Source organism: Anabrus simplex, chromosome 2 (genome assembly GCF_040414725.1).
Source record: "Anabrus simplex isolate iqAnaSimp1 chromosome 2, ASM4041472v1, whole genome shotgun sequence".
NCBI lineage: Eukaryota > Metazoa > Arthropoda > Insecta > Orthoptera > Tettigoniidae > Anabrus > Anabrus simplex.
Window position 1 is genome coordinate 1,020,488,522 of NC_090266.1, and position 26,523 is coordinate 1,020,515,044.

A 26,523-nucleotide genomic window follows, 5' to 3' on the forward strand; every position below is an offset into this window, starting at 1 on the left:
GCATCGAAGTAAATAAAGAAATAAATAAACAAGCCTTCAGCACATGAATGAATAATTAAGTAAAGAAACAATAATCTGTATTTAACAAGAATATCTTGTATGTGGGGATACTTACTGACTCGAAGTTTCAATGATGCTCTCTGAGGATAAATCTGAACAATTTGAGCAGATGATGATGAAGACGATGATGATGAACTTGAAGACGATGAAGACCAGGATGAAGATGAAGTTTTAGTTCTTCTAGCTTCAGTAAGCTTAGTCTTTTTTGTAATATAATATGCAGTACTTAATTTTTGAGTATATTCTAGAGGACAAGCCATTCCGTCCTCCACAAAGCATCGTTTGTTGAGGTCTAGATCCTGCAAAATATGACGAAGGAACAAATCTAATTTATTGCTTTAGTGAGATACCACAAGTCAAAAGGAAAGTAACTTATAAATATCATTTTTGTCCCTCATTGGCATATATTAAACTAAGGTTTAGGTTGCAGGAAGAATCCCACCTTCCAATGAAGTATTGGAATATTCCAATATAGTATTGGAAGGTGGGATTCTTCCTGCAACCTAAACCTTAGTTCAAAAGGAAAGCATATGAAAGACTTTTAAAATGCAAAAGAATTCAACACATATTTCTAATGCACGTAGTTTTACCTGGCCTTCGTCTGCAACCAAGCACAGCCTGTGCTGGGTCAAGGTTACGTCAAACGCCTGTTGCTACAGCATACAGATACTGCACTGAATGGCGAATGTGGGCTGTTTGTCCAGGCTTACTCTTCCAAAATAAAGCATCAATTCAGACCTTGTGATATTTGCAGTAAGACAGTGTGTTATTACTTACCATAAGTGTTATTAGACCAGTATGTAGTATTTATTATAATTAACAGAAATTTAGTGAAATACATTTCACTGTAGTGTACTGACCAGTTAACACTTGAACAGTAGAAAGCTCACCGGACAAAATATTAGTCACCCCTGGAGAAATCATTACAAGCATCAGTACACGTTCGATGATTTCTAGCCCATTGAAAATGCACAGCATTGTGTTCCTGTATGAGCAATTTAATACCGTGTAACTCTGCCTCTGGACTGGATAACCACCTGGATTCTGTTAGGAAGTGAGTCCACAAGGTTGTGCAGGTACGTCATGTCCAGGTTAAGCTACTCGCTGAGGATATGACTGCGCGATTCCAACAAAATGTGGAGATGCTGATGATGGCGTTTTACCCTCTGTTCCAACATGTCCCATGGATTTTCAATGGGGTTCAAGACAGGTGATTTTGCAGGCCAATTGAGATGTAATAGGGTGGGGGAGTGTTCATACAACCAGTCACATATGCGTCCAGGCCGATGAACTTTGCTGTCATCATCTTGGGAAGAAAAAAAAATCTATAATTATCTAGAATGTTTAAATAAACATGCTGGTTCATGTTCGGGGTCACCTCAATGAGTGGGCCCAATCTGTGATATGAAAATCACCTCAAACATCATAGACCCATCTGCTTGAACCTGACCATGTACACATCCAGGATGAAATGCTTGATTTTGTCTTTGGTGCACTCGATGACGTGCACTATTGGAATACAAGCAAAAGCATGAATTGTCAGACCACATTATGTTCCACCAGTCAACTACTGTCCACATTCGATGATTTCTTGCCCATTGAAAATGTGCAGCATTATGTGCCTGTATGAGCAATGGCCTCTTGCGAGGTGACTGGCTCTAAATTATCATTGCATGCACTTCCTGACACAATGTTCTCTCGCTGACAGGTTGGGATGGACCTTCATTCACTGAATGCAGCAATTCCTGTCTGGTTCGGAAGTGATTTTGATTCACAAGCCGTGAAACAGGTCTCCGGTCCCTCTCAGTCAGTATTTTTTCCGACAACAATTCTCATGGGTTTCGTGGCCACATGTACACCACTGCTTGTAGATACGTTGACAGTCTGCTGCGTAACACCAACAAATCCAGCAATTTCACGCAACCTATGGTACAGCCCCTGCATTTACCTGGTGTGAAAATGGGAAACCATGGGAAACCATGGAAAACCATCTTCAGGGCTGCCGACAGTGGGGCTCGAACACACTATCTCCCGATTACTGGATATTGGCCACACTTAAGTGACTGCAGCTATCAAGCTCAGTTCTCATACTCCTCAGGCTAGCCCTTGGTGCGGGTAGCCAATTCAAAATACCATCTGTGCATCATTGTCTTCTCTCTCTCTCTCTTTTTTTTTTTTTTTTTTTACAATTGGCTCTATGTCGCACCGACACAGACAGCTATTATGGCGATGATGGGATTGGAAAGGCCTAGGAGTAGGAAGGAAGTGGCCGTGGCCTGAATTAAAATACAGCCCCGACATTTGCCTGGTGTGAAAATGGGAAACCACGAAAAACCATCTTCAGGGCTGCCGACAGTGGGGTCTGAACCAACTATCTCCCAGATGGAAGCTCACAGCTGTGCGGGCCTAACTGCATGGCCATCTTGCCCGGTAATATCATCCCTAGGGTCGTGTGTAGTACACTAATTGAAGCCTGGTACAAAGAGGGGTTTTTCTTAAAGAACACATTTTTACAACTTGTTTTACATCGCACCGACACAGATAGGTCTTACGGCAACGATGGAACAGGAAAGGGCTAGGAGTAGGAAGGAAACGGACGAGGCCTTAATGTACACCCTGGTGTGAAAATGGGAAATCACGGAAAACCATATTCAGGGCTGCCGACAGCGGGGTTCGAATCCACTGTCTCCTGGATGCGAGCTCACAGTTGCGCACCCCTAACCGCACGGCCATCACGCCCGGTCTTAAAGGATATAAGTTTAAATAGCCGTTTATTTTTAAAATAAATTTCAAGATGAATTTTATATCACCAAATGCAGTAGATCTTCACGTGGGCTTCTGGAGAGTCCATGTCCCTTAACTAAGCAGTACTTGTTAACCAAGTTACCATTCACCAATGGGCACCGTTAAGTTCCACTCAACAATCTCTATACACCATGAAAACCATGGAAACCATGAAGTTCCATTCACTATGGACACCAAGTTCCAGAAGATCCATTCCAAATGCCCTAGCAGAAATCATGGAATGACTTAGGCCTTGGTCCCGCAACTGAAGTTCAGATATTGAAGATCCACTCGTCACACTAACTTTCTTAACATCAAGCTACTACGTGCAGTCTATGGTTTACTGCAAAATTTCTACATGGACAACTAATTACTCGTTTCACTTGGAATAGAACACTAGTAAATTATAACATTAATATTCCCTAAAGTAATGTTACAAGTTACTTGCACTTTTATCTCCTTTGTTTCACTTGGAAGAGTCCACAAGTGAAATTATGTTACTTGACAATTTTAAAAATTGTGCGACTGCCTAACAAAATAATTACAAGTTCATGTAAGTACTAATGGGCAACGCTCTCGCTCGAGACTCTCACGAGAATCTCGAGACCGATCCTCCTGTAGTGCAGGCTGTGCGACGTACCAGTAGCTACAACTGTAAACGTGATAGTATAACATTGGCAGTTACTGCGTGAAATAACGTTCTCATATGAAAACGTGTGAGCCAATACATTTTGTCAAAAGCCTGGAAAAGTACTGCAGGTCCAACTATGAACCCCTTAATACCATTAACGAAAGTGAAAACAGAATGTCACTATCTTAAACTGTTCACGACTTATTTGGGATGGACATCTTAGCTGACTGTCTGTCTGTCAGGTCATCAGCCCAGAGGCTGGTTGGATCCCCAAATACCACCACCAAAGCCTATGAAGTTATAGGGAAACTGCAAAAACCAATGGCAGAGCCCAAATGAGGCGTACTAGGCAAGATGAGGAGTGAGGTAGTTTGCCATTGCTTTCCTCACTGGACCAGAAGGTGCTACTGCAACACGACTGATCCTATGAGCAACACCTTTCGTAACACTCAGACACTAGTTGGGCTCCAAATGCCAATACTCAGCACCACCCATACCCCAGCAGCTTTCATATTGTCACAACCATGGATGAGACTGGGACTTCGGTGGAAGCTACACTTTGCTCTGGCCTGTGCCAGGGGATGGATACAAAAATACTGCATCCATCAAGAAATGGCAACAGGCGGCTTAGCTGACTAACCCTGCATAATTTGTGAATAACTGTAGATAGGATGTACACCTACTTGGATACTATAGTTCATTCCATGTTAAGAAAACAGTATTGCTCTTATGACATCAGGGGTGCCATATTGAACGGCTCTGCTCAACACCATCACGGGTAACCGGCGGCACATAAATTAGTGAAATTCACTATTTAAGTTGCAAATTATTTTTATGAAGTAAGGGGGACGGGGAGTTTACAGGAGCTATTTTTAATTTGTACGGAATCAGAGGTACACTATGGCACGTACAAACCTCAGCAATATACACCAACTCTCATTCAACACAAGACAATTACGCACTGATTTAAAGCCTAAAAAACACACGCAACAAGTAAATACTGTAAATAACTTCCTTAGAGAAGTGAGCTGCCGGCGGTTCACAGAGTGAAGGACTACACGAGGCTTGTACCAAAGCAACACAGAAGAAGGAAAATGAAGGGAGGCAACGAAGCGATGGCTGTTCCTGCCATGGTGCTTCCTCCCTACGAATATATTTATGTAAAAGAGAATGTTATGTAGCTAGTTTAATAACTCGCAGGAAAAAATGCCTCATCCTTTTTATCTGTCTTTCATAATACATTACAAAGTACAGTATACTGTAATATCCCTTAATCACGAGGAATTATGGGTGTCTCAGAGGGGGTGTGTTCACTCCTTGTAGGTCCGTAAGAGCAATACTGTTTTCTTAACGTGGAATGAGCTATAGAACCATGCATTATTCCAACTTGAGACAGGGAAGATGTGCTTTGCTACATGTGCAACCCTCATTACACATGAGTGGAACGTGCAATCTAAAATGCCCGACTTGGCTCCAATTCTTTCAGCAGTGGTGATGGGCAATGCCCTCGAGACCGTTTCACATGCGCTGTGAGCTGTGCGACGTCCCAGTAGCTACGAGTAGTGATGGGCAGTCTGAGACAAGATCTAGAGATTTCTCAATGTTTCCCGAGACTAGCACAGGCACTATTTCTCGCAAGAAATTTCGAGAGATATCGAAGAGCATTGTACGAGCATTGTGGGGCAAGCAGCATGTCATAGGCCTACAGGTAGTTGGAGCTGAATGTTGTTTGCACCCAACATTCCGTAAATGTGTGTTAACAAGCGACTAGGGCATTCATTTCTTTCATTTCTAACGAGGTCTATTTTGACGCAGTATAACATAATTATAAAGGATGATACGCATCCTGGCATTGTATGCAGTGGTAAGTACGCGAATGAATAGGCTAAGTACAGAAGCTGACGGCTACTGTAGGTACACCTACCTGGATACTAGAGGCGTGCATTATTCAAACTCGAGACAAGGCAAGATGCACCCTGCTGCATATGCGACCACCATTACGCATGAGTGGAATGTGTAATCTAAAATGCTTCAGTTTGCTCCAATTCTTTCGACAGGTAGGTGTACATCGTTATCAGACCCCACATTCAAGATCCTTTTTTTTTTTTTTTTTTGCTTAACGTCGCACCGACACAGATATGTCTTATGGCGACGATGGGACAGGAAATGGCTGGGAGTGGGAAGGAAGCAGCCGTGGCCTTAATTAAGGTACAGCCCCAGCATTTGCCTGGTGTGAAAATGAGAAACCACGGAAAACCATCTTCAGGGCTGCCGACAGTGGGGTTCGAACCTACTATCTCCCGAATACTGGATACTGGCCGCACTGCAGCTATCGAGCTCGGTCAATATCCTATTATGACCACTGCTTATGCTTACCGATATTTTGGTAACGAAGAAATTTTTTTTACGTTATAGAGTATTCGCGTCATATGTAAGTTAACAATTACACAACAACAACAACAACAACAAGCAATTCCATGGAAAGGAAATATTACAAGAAGTACTACTAGTTTAACATTTTAAATTCAGCATCATCGTACACAAATTCAGTATTTCCAGTGTTTACACTACCGCTTACAAACTATAGGTTGAGCTTTCTACTAGCTTAACATTATAAGTGATGATAAAGTGAAGTTAAACCATCATTACTATAGAACAATAACTACAACACCACTGAAAGAAAATATGACAAGAAATACTACTAATTTAACTTTCTAAATCCAGCATCATTATACACAAATTCACACACAACTCAAGTATTTCCGTTACTTAACACTACGGCTTACAATACTATACTGTAGTGTGTGTTTAATTTGAACCGCTTGGGGTGATTTCTTTATCTATGCTTGACAATAATAATAATAATAATAATAAGCTCTAAGAGTTGAATCTGGTGAATTGTGCTCACAGTGCGTAAGTCTTAAAAGTTCTTCCTTTTTCTCCGCCTTACTCTAACCATGCTTACATCTTCACGAGGATTGAAATCTGTGGGCGCTATTTTAAAGAGCGGACGTCTTTGTTTTGACAGCAGAATATAACTGAAAAGGCTAGGACCTCCGAAACCTGATTTAAATATTACACAGGTTCAGAACCCTTGTAAAAGTAAAGATCGCTATACAAGAAAATTAAATCGCACATTGTACAAGCATGCAGACTGGTTATGTGGATGTGAGATAAGAAATGCGCTCTTGCTACACGGGTTTGGCTATGAATTCTTGTGATCTCTCGTCGACATTAACTGGTGTTACAGGCCTAAAACATATGAATGAGTAAAGAAAGCACTAATCTAGTTAAAAGCATATAAACAATAGTAACGAGTTCGCGATGCTTGGTAACGAAGACATCAGGTGTCATTTAGATAGTGCGTATAGGTTGAAAATTAAAACATTCAATGAGGACTTGCCGAAAAACTGTTACATACTCAGTAAACTGATTGACTGCATCAAGTTTTGTGGAAAATTTGAGTTCGCACTGCGAGGACAGAATGAAACAGATACAACCGATAATCCTAGAATTTTTCGTGGATTGGGTAATTTATAGGTCGAGCTAGACTAATTTAAAGGGGCACATTGAAAAAAATTAACAGTCGTGTTTTTCTGGGACTAGGCCTATCTAGAATTATACAGAACGAGCTTTATACTCTATTTATTCTGCGCGCCTTCAGTTGTGATGTGACGAGATTTCTTTGAGACAACCAGAACAACCATTACAGTCACCCAAAATCTTCAGTTCATTTTTGTAGACGAAAATAGTTTTACGCATCCTGGCCTAAAATTCCATCTTAGCGGAATTTTTCGGGACATGTTTCTGAACGATTTCATCTAGTACGGCTGTCCATTTGGAAGATCTGGAGAAAACATAGAAAATCCTTCGAAATTACTATTTTCAAAATCCTTTCACTTACTTGTTTTGGATTGCACAGCGCTCGATAATAAAGTTTAGTTGATGGGCGCAACAATGAACAAAGTGCGGATTTTTGTACAACAACCATTCTTGCCCGTACACCTGTGTTATCCGCTTATCACATTCGAACCATCATAGTTCTGACCTATTTCTTTTCTAGGGGACTTATTTAGCTCCAGTTCATCTAGTTCAGCAAATAAAGTTTGAGTAATTTCGTATATACGTAACGTTCACATCAGATTCTCAGTGATGGTATCCTTTAAATGTAATCATCATTGTATATCCAAATGGCAAAACAGCTGATAATGACAGCCTTACTAGGCGAGTTGGCCATGCGGTTAGTGGCGCACGGCTGTGAGCTTGCATCCGGGAAATAGTGGATTCGAATCCCATTGTCGGCAGCCCTGAAGATGGTCTTCCGTGGCTTCCCATTTTCACACCAGGCAAATGCTGGGGCTGTACCTTAATTAAGGCCACGGCCGCTTCCTCCTAACTCCTAGGCATTTTCTATTCCATCGTCGCCATAAGACCTATCTGTGTCGGTGCGACGTAAAGCAACTAGCAAAAAAGGGGCAGCCTTAAGATCACACTTTGCTATTCTCTTTTCTGTCAAAGTTGTCAACAAAAAGGTGTGGGAAAAGGCAGTGTGGCCATCCTCCCGACCTAACAGTCCATCGCCTGCCACTGCTAAGAAAACTATGATTAGACAAATATACTTAAACTACCACAAACTACCACAATGCAAAAAGTAACAAGCACAAAAATGATAGACCAAAAAGCTGAAAGCGAATGAGGGTCTCAAAACAACTTTCTGCATTTATAGAATATGCAGTCCGAACATTGAAACGTCCAATAATCTATCTGCAAATGAAAAAATGTTGTAGGGGAGAAGATGCGGCTGTTTTCTAATCCTGAAATAGTGTCAAAGGACAGTACTGATGTAAAGCCATATTCCATGGGAGATAATATCAGAGATAACACACATTAGGTAAAATGAATGATCATGCTCAGATGAACAGAAAAGGGCACATTATCATAAAATTGATAAGGAATCTATATGTGAGAACACTTACTGGTTTTGAGCACCATGCACACTTTGGTGTACGAATGCACGCACTGCAGTTTTGCAAACCAGAGCAAGGAGCTTGTGCATTAGTAACAAAACACAACGCGCACAAAGCCCATAAAACTGTCCACAACTGCATGGCTGAGATCCTGAAACAAGAAAAACGAAACAAAAATGATCAAATACAGTAAAACAAAATTCCTATAACGGTTTGTGGTGTGGGATCCTGGAATTAAATCTTAGTTATGAACCATTGACAAAGACCAGTAAGTGGTCTAAAGAGTGGGAAAACTAGCTGTTTTACAGTATTTGTTTACAGCTTACAATCGCACCAACACACACCGGTCTTATGGCGACGATGGGATAAGAAAGGGCTAGGAGCAGGAGGGAAATGGCCGTGGCTTTAATTAAGGTACAGAAAAAACTCCAACAGAGGAAAGGTACCAATTACATTTGCAAGTGTACGACAAAAAATTTTTAAAGGCGATACTACATGGGGTAGGAATGCAGGAATCTCTGGTAAGATAAAAGGACAAACATGACATTTTGAAATAATTATTTTGTTTGTTTTATTCTCGTGCAACCTGTATACAATCGCTTGTACGTATTATACAAGCTGTCTAATATCCTTCAAAATAATCTTGTAGGCTGCCCATGGTTCGTTAGGATTGAAGAGGAAGTCCGAAAATACCATCGACTGCATGAGATTCGTCAATGTGTACCACCTCGCGCCGAAATTCTTGTACGATCTCTTGTTGGCAAAGTGTTTGCCAAAAATTAACAGGAGCAACAAATTGAAAAAAAGAAGTCGGCAGACTTTCAGGCATAGTTTCACGAAGAGCATGAATCACTGAAGTTTTTCAGAAGTCTATCTGAATCGCAATCCCAAGTATGCTGTAAATGAAGACGCATTTCCCTTCTCCTAGAAGTGTCGTCACGTTAATCTTAAACGAATGCTAAAATAGGCAAGCATATGAACGGAATTCCCCATTATAAACGAGACTTTCCGTGCTTTCTTTAACAGTTAGTATGATTTTTTTAAACGCATTACATGCAGCGAAAAATAAACGAACTCTTAATCTCGGTTTCAATTGTGACCTTGTTAGATACTCAACTAAAGCGAAAGTAGCGATACGGACACGCGAAGCTTTCCATATAAGGAGACTCTGGAATTAATGGTTCACGCCTACGCACCTGCCTTCAGCCGATGAGAAACTTGCAGAGATCTAAGAACCAACATCTCCTTACAGGTACCAAGATTCGTGGAAATGGTCATTATGCATCTAATGCAATGCAATAACTTTTAGTCTCTTCTATTATTATAAAATTCCACGACACCCAATTTCTTAAGTAATGGTACACAAAACAGTAAGCACGAAAGGAAAAACAGAAGGATAAACATTTGGTTATCAGCGTGTGCGAATAAATGATCGTTATCACCGAGTGAAGGAAAAAGTCCCAAAGCGCAACAAGCCCTGACAGTTCTTACTGACAAGTGACAGCTGTCCAGCCCGAATGTTTGCAGATTGCGAGGTCTGACGTGTGACCAACGGTACAAATTCTCTCGACCACCCTTCAGAGCTTTTCGGATCGTGGCAGCTATCACACCGACAGATAGATCCTCAATTGGCCTCACGTAGGCTGACTAGACCTCGAAATGGCTCCCAGATCCAGGTAAACATCACTGAACTGGTCGGGAATCGAACCCGCAGAATCCAAGTAAGAGACAGACTCGCTATCCCCACACCGCAGAGTCGGCGCCGGGTGTCTACAGTACATCAACATAAATTACCTGAGTATTCCCTAATGACTTTAAAAAATGTTAATGCCTAAGTAAAAGAATAACAGTAATTCGTTTCTTAAAATGAAACCCTTCTGTACTTGACAAACTGGTAATATGGCATGGGTAAACTAATATAGACTAAGGCTTGGCAATAGTATTAGCTGTAGAACTTAACACCAAAGCTCGCTGCATGTAAGGGATGTTCCCAAATTACACCAAAATTTCCACAATTTCAAGATTCTAGGGCATTATATATCACGGATACGTGGAAATTAACTCTTTAATAAGGTGTAGATTATTGTAAGTTTGCAGAATAAGATATGAAGTAAAGCTTTTGACACAGTCATTAAGGAATTTATCCATGTCTTAATATTTAAAAATAGTGCCAATCAAACAGCTGGTATTTGAAAAAGATATTTAGGACTCCCTCCACTAGGCAATATTTCGTCTTTCGTTCTGTGTTTATATGTTACGGTTGATAGATCACACAGAACGAAGTAGTACAGAACTGGAACAGGAGCAGAAACATATACTTCTTTGAAAAACATAGGCCAAGGCCCACTTCTATCCAGGGTTTCAACATTTGTTTTACAAGGAAATTACTTAATGCTTCATCAACAGAGAAAGATAATTTCCAAAATCCACAAATTATCTTGTTATTCATATAGTCCATAAGTTTTCATTTTCAGTTCCAGACGTCTACGTCCAAAAATAACAACTCACGGCGACACACGCACCAACAAAGCAGGATTAGGTTTCTCGATAGCTAAAAAAAGGTACGGGGTGAGGGAAATAAAAATCCGAATCCGTACACTATAGGAAAATGCGCGTCCCTAGAAACAAGTGTGGATATGCGCTCACTATTTCAGTTACTCCGTGTATTCGTGTGAAAAGATTTCCCTCTTAAGGTCTCTTACTCCATACCCTTGATAGTAACCCCAACATAAAAAGTCTGACCATGAGCACCGATCTCTATACCATCGATGTAGGCTCTGCAATCACGTTGGAGGTCGTCAATTCGAACCCCTTCTGTAATTTAATGTAATATCTTGTTCGTTTGGTGTGTCTGGTCAAAATGTGGAACGTACGCTCACCACCACATCCGAAGTGTTGTCTAATTCTATGTTGCGAGTACAGAAAGTGTTCAGTTACAAAAACGTGATTTCGAGAAAATCGCATTTTTTACGGATGTTTGAAGAATAGTTCGTACTATACTCCATTCACAGTAAGTGACAAGTATGTCTTACACGTTATCCCTTCCTGTAGGTTAAGTCCAACAGCACCCAAAATGCATCTCCGGAAATGGGTTCACCTCCTGAAATATAATGTATATGTCGGCCCACAAGACATACTAAGCGCCGATTTTGCTACGAATCGACCTATTTGTGAGCGTCTTTCGGGTGCCTTTACCGTATTATTGTCCGCCTTCGTAGCGTAACGGTTAGTGTTATTAGCTGCCGGCCTCGGGGGTCCGCGTTCTATTCCCGGTACTGCCAGAAATTTAAGAATGGTAGGAGGGCTGGTATGTGGTTGAAATGGTACACGCAGCTCACCTCTATTGGGGGTTTGCCTGAAAAGAGATGCACCACCTCAGGATGTGGACACGAGTTTACTTTTACCGTATTATTTATTCTCTTCTGACACCGGTTTGTACCTTTTCAGTTCTAGTGTCACACACATGTGTTATTAACTGTCGTATACTAATTGTTCAACAACACGCTACTCGAAACACCTTTACCATTCATTACAACGCGTAAATGTGATAGAAAATCTATTACATTACTAGGACGTAGCAATGAAAAAGATAGTGTTTGGAATAAAGATGAGCTGAAAACAGATTTAGATGAAAAATTGGTGAGGGTACAGGTGGGGGGATGGGGGAGTGAGTCAATCTCACTGACAAAAATTGGTGCATAGACTAATCACCAGCCTCGCTCAGAGAGAACGGTTTACAAGTGCAGGAACAATAGAGAACCGTTTTTGTAAAACTTGCTTTCTGCCAAAAAAATTTTTAAAATGGAAAATTACTTTTTATTGATTCACATACATATTGAAGTCCTCTATAGGATGATGCAACCTGTTTTTCCGGAAGTCGCTTTTTTGCTGCAATAATAATCGGTAAACGTTTGAGAGTTTTTCCAGAACTAGATTTCTGCTACTCAAGAGTTAGGCCCTACAGTAAAACTTGCTTTCTACAGAAATGATTCTTATTTTGAAGTCAATGAAACTGTTACTCTTCATAACTGCATGGATTTGGTTTAAAATAAATACGATAGTGGAACTATTGAGTATCCAATAATGTTTGGCTGTTACGTCCCGTCTGCTCTTGTTCATTATTTTCATTGCTGAGATGAAGTCTCGTTTGTAAAAGCCCCATGCTTTCTTTCCGTTGGTCAATATCTGCACTTCCATTACAATCAGTGTGATTACTATCACCACTATTCTCGAAATCACTAACACTAGATTATTCATCTTCCGATTCTAATGTGGATAACACCCTTATAACCTCGGATTCGGAAAGATCGCACTTTTTGCTGGCAGACGACATACTGTAACTTATCATCCCCGACGCGGCTTGCCTGCTAGTTTGCACGCTGGACATCCCACAGCTAATAAAGCAGCGTCGTATTTGTAGTAATAACTCAGAAATGAACCAACGGATACATATTAATTATGAGCCCAACTTTCTATCTACTGTAGAGAGATGACTGTACATATCCACGGAGTTTAAATGATTACTGATGTCAACATTCTGAGTACCGAGTAGCTATAATCGGATGTACGTCTTGCTAGTAATCGCTCGTAATATTACGTGCGCAGCACAGCAAAGTGCAAGCACGCACACGCGCGCGCGCGCGCGCGTGTGTGTGTGTGTGTGTGTGTGTGTGTGTGTGTGTGTGTGTGCGTGTGCGCGTGTGTGTGTGTGTGTGTGTGTGTGTGTGTGTGTGTGTGTGTGTGTGTGTGTGTGTGTTTTGGAAGGGATCTCTTCATTGAAAATAGCACAAAGACTAGGGTCTATTATTTTATTTTTTAATGTGATTCACGTCGCACACACGCAGACAGGCCTTATGGCGACGATGGGATGGGAAATTGCTAGAGGTGGGAAAGAAGAGACTGTGGCCTTAAGGTACATAATGTTATTGGCTTTACGCCCCACTAAGTACTCTTATGATTTTCGGAGACGCCGAAGTGCCGGAATTTAGTCCCGCAGGAGTTCTTTTACGTGCCAGTAAATCTACCGACACGAGGCTGCCGCATTTGAGCACCTTCAAATACCACCGGACTGAAGCAGGATCGAACCTGCCAAGTTGGGGTCAGAAGCCCAGCGCCTCAACCGTCTGAGCCACTCAGCCCCGCAATTAAGGTACAGCCCCAGCATTTGCCCGGTGTGAAAATGGGAAACCACGGAAAGCCATCTTCAAGGCTGCCGACGCTGGGGTTCGAACCCAAATTCTCCCGAATGCTACGTGACCCAAACTTCGCAGCCACTCGCTTGGTCATAAAGACTATGGTAAAGCTGCTTTGAATTCTCTAGGTTCAGACGATGAAGACTGACAACAGCTGATGCAGAAACACTTAAAATTCTCTCTTTTGCATAATGTAAGTACTGTACAGGAACAAACTGACGCCACAATGACCACGTTTGCCGTTGTTATTCAGAATATAAAAACACAAAATAACACAATTTGAATTTTGTATCAACAAATTTAGGTTCAAAAATAACACCAACTTCAAGTACCTCTACCCATAGCCATTCGTAAGTGTCCTATGAAGGAACATACGTAATAGGTAGCAGAACGATACCAAGTGTTATTTCTGGAGGAATCATACGTGAACGCCAAGATACTTAAAATAATCCATGGCGTGCTGAGTAGCTCAAATTTGTGGATCTCAATGTCTCTCCGTCAGTTATTCAACGTTTGTGGAATCGCTACAGTGAGACTTGCCAGTTCACAAGGAGGTGCTGAAATACACCTCGCTAGATTTACTGACACGCAGAACAAAATTACGACAGCTCGGCGTCTCCGAATATCAAAGTAATTAGTGGTACGTATAACCAGGAACATTATTATTTAAAATAATCCATTTATTCCGTATCCAATACCCGCAGTACCCTACAGAACGAATATCCGCCATCGATATCAATTCATCCACCATAAATTGCACGCCATTCCTAAATAATACTGATGTTAACCTCCAGTCCTTTCCAAGAAGGCGAAGAGGCTCTTAACGACATCGGAGTTTGAAAGTCATAGAGCGGATGGTCGCTACCAGCATCGAGCAATGGCTTATTCTGTTAGTCCTGCTTTTAATTAACTGAATTATGCCGTTAAAAGCTCGTGTCTATAGAAGAACAAAAGCTCTCTTTCATTCAGACCACAATTTAGTTCTCCAAGAAACAGCATGACATACAATTCGGATGAATTCTACGTCTTCAATCACGACCTCTTTGAATCGAATGCCATGCAATCCAACTGCCACAGAAAACATTTTTCCACAATTGCCAGAACTTCTTATTGAAGTGGGGATATTTCCAAAAATCGCTGCAAATGTTATTGTTCCACTCTTGCAAAAAACAGGAGCAGTCATTCTAACAAACTTGTTGTAATTTGAGATTAATTTACATCGAAGTAAATCTTCTCTTGGAATCACGTATGGTCAGCAAGCGATAAAATGCCCTGACGTACGGACAACTATCGGATACACTGGGTGAAAAATACAGTGTGTGTGTGTGTGTGTGTGTGTATATAATATATATATATATATATTAACCCTTAACTATAGACATCTCGCTCAATGTTATTCTGGAGGATAAAACATTAACAATGGGAGTCAAAGTCATTCTTTTTTTTAAACCACTTTAAACTATCAAAAATTGCATTACTGTTTTTAATTTGACTATTAACAGAAATTTTGTGCTTGTAAATTTTAATCTCTGCGAACAGACATGTTTAAATTAAAGAAAGCAGTTGTCTTATCATTTTAACTCTAATGTTAAAATCGTCCATATTTGTTGCATTTGTGCCTATGGATGATATATTATTATTATTAAGTTCTCAAACATAAAAATTCTCCGATATACACAGTTCAATAAAATTAGGGAAACATGTTTCTGAACGTATGCCATGCTCCACAAAACAATACCTCACACCCAGGTATATTACCAACTAAACCTTTATTCTTTACCGTTTAAGTATACAAAATATCATCGATGGATTCGCGTTCATTTTCATAACACAAACGGAAATGTCCAAATAGGGGCGGAAACAAAGTGATAACAGTCCTCAAGGGTGGATTTTTATCGCAGTTGCAGACCTTCTGTATGGTGTATGTCCTCCACGAGCATTTATACAGCTTGGTACCTACGTGGCATGCTCCGTGTAAGTCGACGGAGGTCACGTTGCGGTATCAGGTCTCATTCTTCAATGAGAGCCTGTTCGAGGTCTTGGAGAGTCTGGTGGAACAGGACGTCCACGAACACTTCTGTCAAGCCTATCCGACACATGCTCGATGATATTAAGGTCGGGACTCGCTGCTGGCCATTCCATCTCTTGAATGTCCAGTTCTCACAAGACAGTTCTGATGATGCACGCTACATGAGCGCTCGCATTGTCGTGCATGAGTATGAATTCAGGCCCAACACCGTATGCAGCAACCAACACATGCTGTAGCAGTATCTGCTCGATGTACCCCGCAGCGGTAAGATTACCACGGACGACGACAAGATCCGTACGGCATCAAAACTGATGCCACCTCACACAATCACAGAACCTTGTCCGAATCGGTCACCTTCCTGTACAGCATCTCGCATGTACTGCTCACCACGGCGTCTCCATACACGTTGACGTCCATCAGGCTGTGTCGGGGGAAATCTGGACTTGTCTACGAACAACACAGTCCACTGGCGAAGTTGCCAGTTGACGTGAGTACGGGCAAACATAAGGCGAGCTGCGCGATGTTCCTGCGTTTAACGGGGCACTCGAACAGGACGTCTGGGTCATAAGGACACTTCTCTTAACCTGTTCCTTACTGTCTGGTTGGACACTGTGACTGCAGTGACCCTCTTGAGGTCTTCATGCAGTTCTCTGGCAATTGCTGAACGACGCCGCAACACGAAGATTGTCAGATATCGGCCATCCTGTGGGGTTGTCATGCGTCCACGACCATGTCCAACCCTCCTTGTGAACTGGCAAGTCTCACTGTAGCGATTCCACAAACGTTGAATAACTGACGGAGAGACATTGAGATCCACAGCAACACGACGAAAAGTCCATCATTACTGGATCAAAGTGACGGCCCTTACGACTTGAACTTCGTTAAGATGCCTCATGGGATGTGCTGGTTTACGTACAACGTGCTCAAATTACCGTAGTAGTCTGTGTACCTCACGACACACGGACGTACCGCTATTCACTTTGTTTGGAAGGGTCACCTGACAGTTCAATGCATGGCTACGCCTACAGATGGAGTGTAACTTCGATTTGACATACCCCGAGTAACTAAGGTCTCAAGGTATGCTGTACGACCAATGGAATTCCATCTACCAAATTAACGTTCACATACCAGACGTTACAAAATATTTTCCCCTAATTTTTTGAACTGTGTAGGTACCATATGTCCGGTTACCTTCCACTATGCTCAGTTTCCGACTACAAATCATGGACGTGAGGTCATTCGGACCGCTGTAAAACCAGCTGTTGATGATGATGCTTGTAGTTTAAAGGGGCCTAACATCGAGGTCATCGCCCCTCCGAGATAATGCATTTAAGAACTCCCTGCCACCTGTCTCAGACGACACACGACACAACATTTTACTTTATTTAATCCACGAATGAGAATAAATGAATAATGAACAACATATTTATATATAGTCCGAGAACATAGCACAGGTACTACTCAAGTCTAAGCTTTCGTAGTACATTCTTGTACTTCTTGTAATCCTTTTCTGCCAGTGCACATACAAATGTTAAAATTATTTCCCACGATTATATATTTACACAAATACATTACTATATGGATAATAAGCTATTCACTTCCCAATTAACCGTGAACGGATGTAAAGTGTTAAAAGTCCACGTTGGGCTATCCGTAGGTTAATACGTCGATTGTGGCATCATTAGGTGAATGTGGGTAGTTTCACATGTTTCTTTAACATATAATTAAATTATTGAAATGTAGCCTATCAAATAATCTCTCATCCTCAAAAGAAACCTACAGTCAACGCCGTAATTTTACCTTCATATTCGTCGAAAAGTGTTGTACTTTCTTGAAATATTACTACTGCGAAGTGTTTGAAATAGAATTATTACACTAAAGTTAAACGCCATAAAACACATCACTATTTACAGCAGTATTATGGCAATGACTATGTTTGAAAACGCTACAAAATCACGGTAACTATTTCGTATACATGAAGTGTAAGCGTTATGCTCACTAACCCGTTATGCAGCCTTAGATGCACTTACAGTTCCAGTTTATAAATTTTAAATAAGTTCATGTTCTACTTCCAAAATAAGACGAGAGAATTATCAAAACACAATTTATAATCAAATACACGGTTTCTCTTATAACGCCAGACCGTCCAGCGGCGTTTCTACACTCCAAGACCTAAGCAGCTGGACGGAAGGCGCGCACATAGTTCTTGACCTTCCAAGGAGCGTGCAAGTGTTCGACCTAGCATTTTTTTTCTTGCTAGGGGCTTTACGTCGCACCGACACAGATAGGTCTTACGGCGACGACGGGATAGGAAAGGCCTAGGAGTTGGAAGGAAGCGGCCGTGGCCTTAAGGTACAGTCCCAGCATTTGCCTGGTGTGAAAATGGGAAACCACGGAAAACCGTTTTCAGGGATGCCGATAGTGGAATTCGAACCTACTATCTCCCGGACCTAGCATTAATAGCCAGTCTGAATCTCAGCTGTTCACATGGTGAGACAGTTATCATTGCAACACCGTATTTTCATATTATGTAAAAGTTAAGTACGAGTCGGTTCGACGGGTACGCGATGCATTTGTTCAGCAATTTCCTGGTAAAGTGCCACCTTCGCGAGCACAGATTCACGTAATTGTAAATACATTTGAAACAACTGGCTCAGTGCTAAATAAAAAATTCGCGCGCACGAACACTTTTAAAAGAGGAAAAGCTGGATGACTTTGGTGTGAATCTTGAACGGTCACCGAATAAATCACTCACAAAAATAGCGTAGCAAGTAGGGGTTTCCGTTTCTTCTACAAAGCTGTTACTCATCAAACCATACAGGTTTACAAGGGCCCATTGATTAAAATCTAGTAATCCAGCCACAAGAGTGAGATATTGAAAGTGGTATCTTGCATCAATGAATGGCCGTTTATTCTATCCACAGCTTCTGTTCATTTCGGAAGAGACACGGTTTCATCTTAATGGTCGTGTGAACAGTTATAACTCTCGCTGTTGGTGTGCAGAAAACCCTAATGGTGTTAATGAAGTTGCATTACTCATCAAGTGCTATGTGAAAAAATATTAAATGTGCAATGTGTGATGAATACAGCGACATCTACAATTAATTATATTCGATGGCATGGACTCATTCATGGGCAGTTCCAGTAATTTCTGGTTGAAATCGATCATGATTACGGCGATGGAATTTATCATAGCGAGGTACGCTGGCTTAGTCGTGGTAACATATTGTACCCGTAAAAAGTGTTCATATTTTTGAAGCGCTTGATATTAAATTAACGAGCATGGATCTTATCCTAGGGAGTGGCTTTATCATTGGAGTTGGTACAGAGAGGGGTATAGTTATCAATTTCAGAGATTCTTTTGATAAATTGAGTTTATTGATCATCAAGAGCAAGTTCATATCACCTTCGTACAGCAGCATGGAAGTGTCGTGGCTGGTTGGTACTTCCGAGTCCTGGGATGGCGCTGGACATCGCCTGGGCAGGGACCACACCTGCTCGGATGAGGAGTTCTGGAATGTCTCGAAGATTGGCACACGTTCCTGGGTTCGATGTAAGACGTAATTCACACTTGAGTTTTCTGTACGGCACTCCACACATTCATGGCACTGTCTGAACAGATATGACCTTTTAATGATTGTTACTGCACTCTGGATATTAAATCAAAACGTTCTGGAATAATCACTCGAAGAACAAGACGATTTTGACTTTGTATAGGTAGAAATGCAAGTTCATAACGCAAGTTTACTGTAAATTGGAATGTTCTAGAGGATTACTGTCACTACAGTTCTAAATGCATAGTTCTGAAGATTTAAAACACATTGGCAATGAACTGAATAAATAGCACTCGGAAACTGTCTTGTTCCGTCGATAGGCGAAGTGAATAGCCATTAAAGAAAATAATATTTGAAAGAAAAAGTCTGATTTCATATAATTATGGATTCAATCAAACTACTGGAAAGTTCTAGGCTTTCTGGGAACGCGACATGCGTATTCTGAATTGTCACGGTCTTTAATGAGGATAAGAATCGAAACACAAGTCCCCGTGCAGCACTTGGAAAGTATTGCATATTTCACAATTAAACGTAATGTTGAACGTCCCCTAAGTTTCACAGTCTTTGCAAGACGTAAATTCAATGAGGCACTTCGGAAAACAAGTCATATCGTTCACACGAAAGTTTATGTTGGGAGGGGACAAGTTCATCCTACACGCTCGGAAAATTTCAATGTTCCAGAAATTGATTCACAAAATACAAGTTCGAATAAGTTCGAAACGTAAGTTCAGTGTGGTACACAACACTCGTGAAAATTCGAAGTCCTTTCAATCGTCGTCGAATAACTAAGTCCCTATGTGGCACTTCAAAAAAGAAAAAGTTCCGATGTGTCAAAATATTAAAGTCCTAACACGACACTCGAAGAAAATAAAGTTCCGATGACAATGTCCCAGTATGTCACATTAAGAAAATAATAAAGTCTTACCGCGACACTTGGCGAAAATAACTAAGTTCCAATGAGACGCTTCAGAAAAATATTGTTGCTGGAAACCAAAAATGGAAGGGGGCGGCTCCCATTTTTAGTAACAATGCTGAACATATCAGGGTTGAAAAGATTTCGGTATTTATATAAAAAGGGTTATTGGAGAATGCAAACATTAAAATAATAGAGAAAAGTAGTGCAGCAGATGCTAGGGCTTGCACTAAAAAGTATTTTAGAGAAGCTTCTGTTGATATCAGGTTTTTTGTATCAGTTATTAGAGGAATAAAAGATAGGAGGTTAATTTCTAATCCTATTCAAACCCCCAACCAAGAAGTTGATGTTGTGGCAATGAGTGTTCCTAAAATTAAAGTTGAAGTAAATAAAGCTTTAGCAGGAGTAGTGAAGTTCCTATATGGCACTTTAAGAAAATATCAAAGTCCAATCACGACACACGAAAAATAAAGTTCCAATGTATCAATATGACAAAGTTCCAACACGATGCTCGCAGAAAATAACAAAGTCCCAATCAGGCACTTCAAGAATATGATAAAGTCCCGACACAACACTTAGAGAAAATACCGAAGTTCCAATACTTCGATTTCGAAGACTGTCAACTAGAAGTTCGACACACACAATACTCCTCCTGTCACCCGTGTCACAGAGACGGCGGAGTGACAGATACTGAATTCGTAGGTCGGGTGATCCTCCTTTTATACACGTTCGCATGGAAGTGTCTAGAACCCGGGTATTATCTGCCCTTATAACTCCTATAATACTCGGTGGATTTTCTTGAAATCTTGACAGATGACGTCCATTGTAAAGGTTTTTAAGATGGCAGTGTCAAAATAGCGATAAAGTAGTGCAAAATGTACTTTTGAGGGTAAGCTGGAACATTACCATGTATGGTCGCGGATAGCTGGCTTACGGCGGCCACGTCACTCGCTGGGTACGTCACTGCGTTCGGCGGGCTGCCTACCTTCCACCTCGTGCGAAGTTCAACAAACATACTTCGGACTTCTCTCGTAGCGGCGTTCCCGGTACAATATTCAAGCGCTTCTTTCATCTTCATGAAGAAATAAGCACATTTATGAACACGAAATAGAAAGAAGTGACAATTTAGGGACGAAAACTGAATGTGGGATTTAGCAACACTCACAGATTTAACGCAATATTTAAATACCTTGAATAAGGGCTTACAAGGGAAAGGCGTGCTTTTAAATGAAGAGTATAGCTACGTGTTAGCGTTACAAAATAAATTGAAATTATTTCGGCAGAAATTAGAAGGGCACATTCCCATACTTTTCATGTTGTACTGAGCTTCAAGAAGCGAACTCAAACAATTCAGTGCCATATGATCGGTTTATTAAGTCAATTGACGTACTGAAGAATGAGTTAGAAACCAGATTTAAAGACCTTTCTGTGAATGCGGTGAAAATTAATTTGTTCGAAAATCCATTTGCAGTTGATGTCGGTGGTGCACCTGTGCAACTACAGATCGAATTAATTGAACTTCAGTGTTGTTCCCAATTAAGAGATAAGTTCACGGAAGGAAATCTTATTGACTTTTACAGGGCGCTTAGCAATAACAAATACCGGCTTTCTTAAAAGTTGCGAGAAAATTCCTGTGCGCGTTTGTGAGTACATACATTTGTGAAAAACATTTTCAAAAATGAAGTTTACAAAATCGAAATTACGTCCCCGAATCAGTGATAAACACCTGCATTCCATTCGGAGGGCGGCTGTGTCAAATCTATCTCCAGACACCTTTTTTTTACAAGTTGTTTCACGTCGCACCGACACAGATAGGTCTTATGGCGACGACGAGACAGGAAAGGGCTAGAGTGGGAAGGAAGCGACCGCATTCTTAATTAAGGTACAGCCCCAGCATTTGCCTGGTGTGAAAATGGGAAACCACGTAAAACCATCTTCAGGGCTGCCGACAGTGGGGATCGAACCCACTATCTCCCGAATACTGGATGTTATTTCAACACCGTCACTGGAAGTGAAGGCCCAGGCCTATCATTATTTGGCAAGTTTATCCCAAGTTACTGAGTACTGTTTAATTTTCTCAGTTTGTTTCGTACTGTCGTTCAGGTTATTGTTTATGTTGCCGAATAGAGGAGCTTGGTTGGTCAATTGGTTGGTGATTGAAGGAGTGGGCACCTGGGTGTGTGTATATATTTATGTTAGGGAAGTAGTAGGGCAATTTATGTTCTAAAACAATGGGAGCTGAATCAGCATTTTCCTACGAGTCATTGACCCCATGACGTCACGCCCACGTGCTATTATTTACAAACAAGACCACGTGCACTTGTTTTGACAGGTGAGGCGCGGAATTTGAATAAGAGAACGACCCTAACCTCACAGCTGTCATACTGAGAGGCCTAACCTCACACCACGTGCTTTCGACAGATGTGAAGCGCAGAATTTGAATAAGTAGGCGAGGCTAACCACACAGCTGTCATCTCAACAGGTCCTAACCATGTGCCTTTTTCAGGTGTGAGGCGGGGATTTTGAATAAATGTGCAAGGCTAACATTACAAACGTCATCTTGGGAGGACTTAACCATATGCCCTAGGTGTTAGGCGAGGAAGTGTGTAAGGCTAACCTCACAGACGCTATCTTGGAGGGGCCTAACCTCACAGGGCACTAGCTTCACGGCCAGATGCCTTTCACGATGCTATCTTGCTAGATGCTCTTCCCAACACCATTATAGAGGGTCCTAACCTTACATGACAATAGTTTTACAGGCAATTGCCCCTCCGAACGTCATCTTGCCAGATTCCCTTCGCAACACCATCTAGGAGGGGTCTAACCTTACAGGGCTTAGTTTTAAGAGCAGTTGCACTTCCCGACGTCATCTTGCAAGACGTTCTTCCCGATGCCATTTGGAGGGGTCTAAGTACACAGTCGCTGTCTTGGGCGCAGTTTTACGGTTAGATTCCCCTCCCGATACCATTTTGGAGGAGCCCAACTACACAGTCGCTATCTCGGGCCCAGTTTTTCGAATAGATACCCTTCCCGACGTAATTATGGAGGGGTCTAACTACACAGTCGCCATCTTGAACCTAGTTTTACGGTTCGATACATTTCCCGGTGCCATTTTGGAGCGGCCATGTCTCCATCTAACAGACTATTTAGTTGTGCATCCGTATTATCGAGAAGTCTGCTTACGGCTTTGTTACTCTCTAGAAAACTCAAGCCTTTACGAAAGATAAAAGGAGACAAAGGGAATGCAATAAGTAGAAAATTTTAAATTTCATAAAATATGTATTATATAATTATTTACAAAATTAAACAAACTACTGAGGGTTTTATCCCATTTCTACATGTGATGTCGCCGTCTACAACGGTAGGTAATGAGTTCGTTGTTGTAATTGAAGTGCGTCTTCACTTGCAAGAGCTATTTCACAATAATACCCCTACAGCGAAATGCTTCCTCTATTTCTTGAATCTCTCGTCCATACACTGTAGCCAGCAACCTGGTAAGCTCTTAAGAGTTGTAATCGTTCAATGAATAAGTTAAGGTCCATACAGTATCTTACATCTGTATAGGGTAAGAGTTTTGCTGTTGACATTGTGAATACGTGTAGACAGTTGATGCGTAGGAAACGGGAGAACTTCTTTTGATGAAGTATGTGCTTCTGCAATGTCATCCGTAGATAAAAACTTGACACGGTTTGATTGTAAAGAAGCGGTAAATCTTTTTCGTTATCTTCTACTACCACATCTTGCTTCCCCTCTTGAGATGTTTACACAGCGACAGAACGTGTAGTCGGCTTAGAAAATGAACTAGAATGAAAAAGCTCCCGTGGTAAAGAAACGCCGTGTTCTTCCTTATGCCTCTCCTCTTCTTGCTTCTCTTTATCTGGTGGTGTAAGGTTAGTAACAGAGCTTGTAGTAGGCTGAGATGATGTATCGTTTCGATTACACTTCTTTATATCGCGCTTTCGACATTTAGTCAAAGTTTCTACTGGTAGATTACTTAAGCAAATGTGTTTAGAATTCGCATATCGTGTGAGATTATCACGTCTGTTGAATGTAGCAGTACATTGTTTGCAAGCATATATTCGGATGTTATGCTTTGCAGCTTTATGTCATTGAAAATTGTCTCGTCTTGAAAAATCACACTACAAAGACCACACATAAACATAATAGATGTTTTAATATTAACGTGCACACCAGTGGCGTATCCTGGAATCTCCACTGAGGCATGCAACTAGTAACCATGCAGTTAACACAATGTATTAGGTAAATTTCAACTCTACTCACCCTAATTAAACGTAGGTGAACTCGAGCCATACAGTTTTCCTGTAAGTTTCTGGATTGAACGTGCGTACACAATTCCTGTTTTCTGTTTTTAAATTTACGAGGGCCCGCCTCTGTGGTGTAGTGGTTAGTGTGATTAGCTGCCACCCCCGGAGGCCCGGGTTCGATTCCCGGCTCTGCCACGAAATTTGAAAAGTGGTACGAGGGCTGAAACGGGGTCGACTCAGCCTCGGGAGGTCAACTGAGTAGAGGTGGGTTCGATTCCCACCTCAGCCATTCTCGAAGTGGTTTTCCGTGGTTTCCCACTTCTCCAGGAAAATGCCGGGATGGTACCTAACTTAAGATCATGGCCGCTTCCTTCCCTCTTCCTTGTCTATCCCTTCCAATCTTCCCATCCCCCGCAAGGCCCCTGTTCAGCATAGCAGGTGAGGCAGCCTGGGCGAGGTACTGGTCATCCTCCCCAGTTGTATCCCCCGACCCAGAGTCTGAAGCTCCAGTACACTGCCCTTGAGGCGGTAGAGGAGGGATCCCTCGCTGAGTCCGAGGGAAAAGCCAACCATGGAGGGTAAGCAGATTAAGAAGAAGAAGAAGAAATTTACGAGGGACGGTAGAGGTCTCCCGGCTGTAACTATTTGAACCTTTTCGTGAAACGAACGGCCAGTAAATGGCTTTTCAAACTGATTTACAATTATATCCGTTTTAGACTCATCCATCGTTAATACCACATGTGCGCAAAATATAATAAAACACCGAAAACACAATGAATTAACTCACTAGTTAGCCACAACTGAAGCACTGGAGGTAAGTCACCCCAGTGGCATTGGTCAGTTTCATCACGTTGGGTTCTCGGTGGGGGGTAATCTATGGGTCCCGTTCGCTGTAAAGATGCCGACTTTCTCCAAGTTGCTAACAGATGGCAGAGGGTAGCACGGGTATGGGGTGACAAATTCTGACCAAGTTTCAATTGCAGCGACATCGTTCGGAGGGTTTCAGAACTACGTCTGCCACCGAATGCAATTTTAAGATTGAATGCCTTACATCCTTAACTCCTCCATTCGCTGTCTCTTTCTTCCTAGAGTGGTGTAGACGGCGAGACTACACCAGCACCACACGTATTCAAGCAACGGAACCAGTATAGTTGCGCGGACCTTTTGAACTTCTGAGAGATGAAATCGTTAATATTTGACTTGAAACAACCTAAAATCGTACATCAGACAGTTCTTTGTGTTATCATAACGCATGCAATGAATGCCTTGCATTCAAGGAGAATACGCCCCTGGTGCACACTTAGATTAGATACAATGTATAGTTTTATACTGCAACCAACAATAACTGTCCATCAGTTATAAGTAGAACTAATTGTCATGTGAGTAAGTAATAACGCATTTTCCTTTTCTTATAGAACTGCAAAGACTATAAGGGGAAGAGTGAACAGCGATATCAGCCTTGTTTTACGGTCAGATGCCCTTCGCTTCTCATCTAACGCCAGTCACCATCTTGGGTCTAGTTTTACGGTTAAATGCCCCTTCCCTCTTCCTCCTCATCTAGCCCAGTTTTACAGTTAGATGCTTCTTCCCTCCTTATCTGGCTCAGTTTTACGGACAGATGCCCCTTCCCTCCTCATCTGGCCTAGTTTTACAGTCAGATATCCCTTTCCTCTTCGCCATCTAGAGGAGTTTTACGGATAGATACCCTTCTCATCTGACACAGTTTTACGGTCAGAAGTCCTTCCTTCCTCATCTGACGCAGTTTTTTCGGTGAGATGCTCTTGTCCTCCTCCACATCTGTCGCAGTTTTACGGTCAAATGCCGTTCTGTCCTCCTTGATTTTGGAGGGGCTAACTACACAGTTGCTATCTTGAGCACAGCTTAAAAGTTATATTTCCAATATATAATGTTACATATTTAATATGTAAACGAAATTAGAAATTTAAAAAATAATTGATGAACAATATCAGTGATTTTTCTGTATAATGCGCACACCCCATATGTGGTGCACAGTGTAATGGCAAGTGGCAGGGGTGTACAGATTTCAACAGATGTAATCAGTTTTCCGAGTTTCACTGTGCGGTTAGATAAAATATTGTTGTTGTTATTCAGAGCTGCACTTTAATTA

The 26,523-nt window shown here is 41.5% G+C and overlaps 1 protein-coding gene across 4 annotated transcripts in view; it reads right to left on the reverse strand.

Annotated features, from left to right (window-relative positions):
- mys (myospheroid) overlaps positions 1-26,523 on the reverse strand; it is a 331,725-nt gene that overhangs the window by 234,021 nt on the left and 71,181 nt on the right. For all 4 annotated transcript variants that reach the window (XM_067141892.2, XM_067141891.2, XM_068226367.1 and 1 more), the window contains 2 exons: positions 8,452-8,593; positions 116-359 (listed from right to left, as the gene is read on the reverse strand). In XM_067141892.2, coding sequence (XP_066997993.1) covers positions 116-359; positions 8,452-8,583 — 376 coding nt within the window. In that variant the 5' untranslated portion in view covers positions 8,584-8,593. The remainder of the gene's footprint in view (positions 1-115; positions 360-8,451; positions 8,594-26,523) is intronic.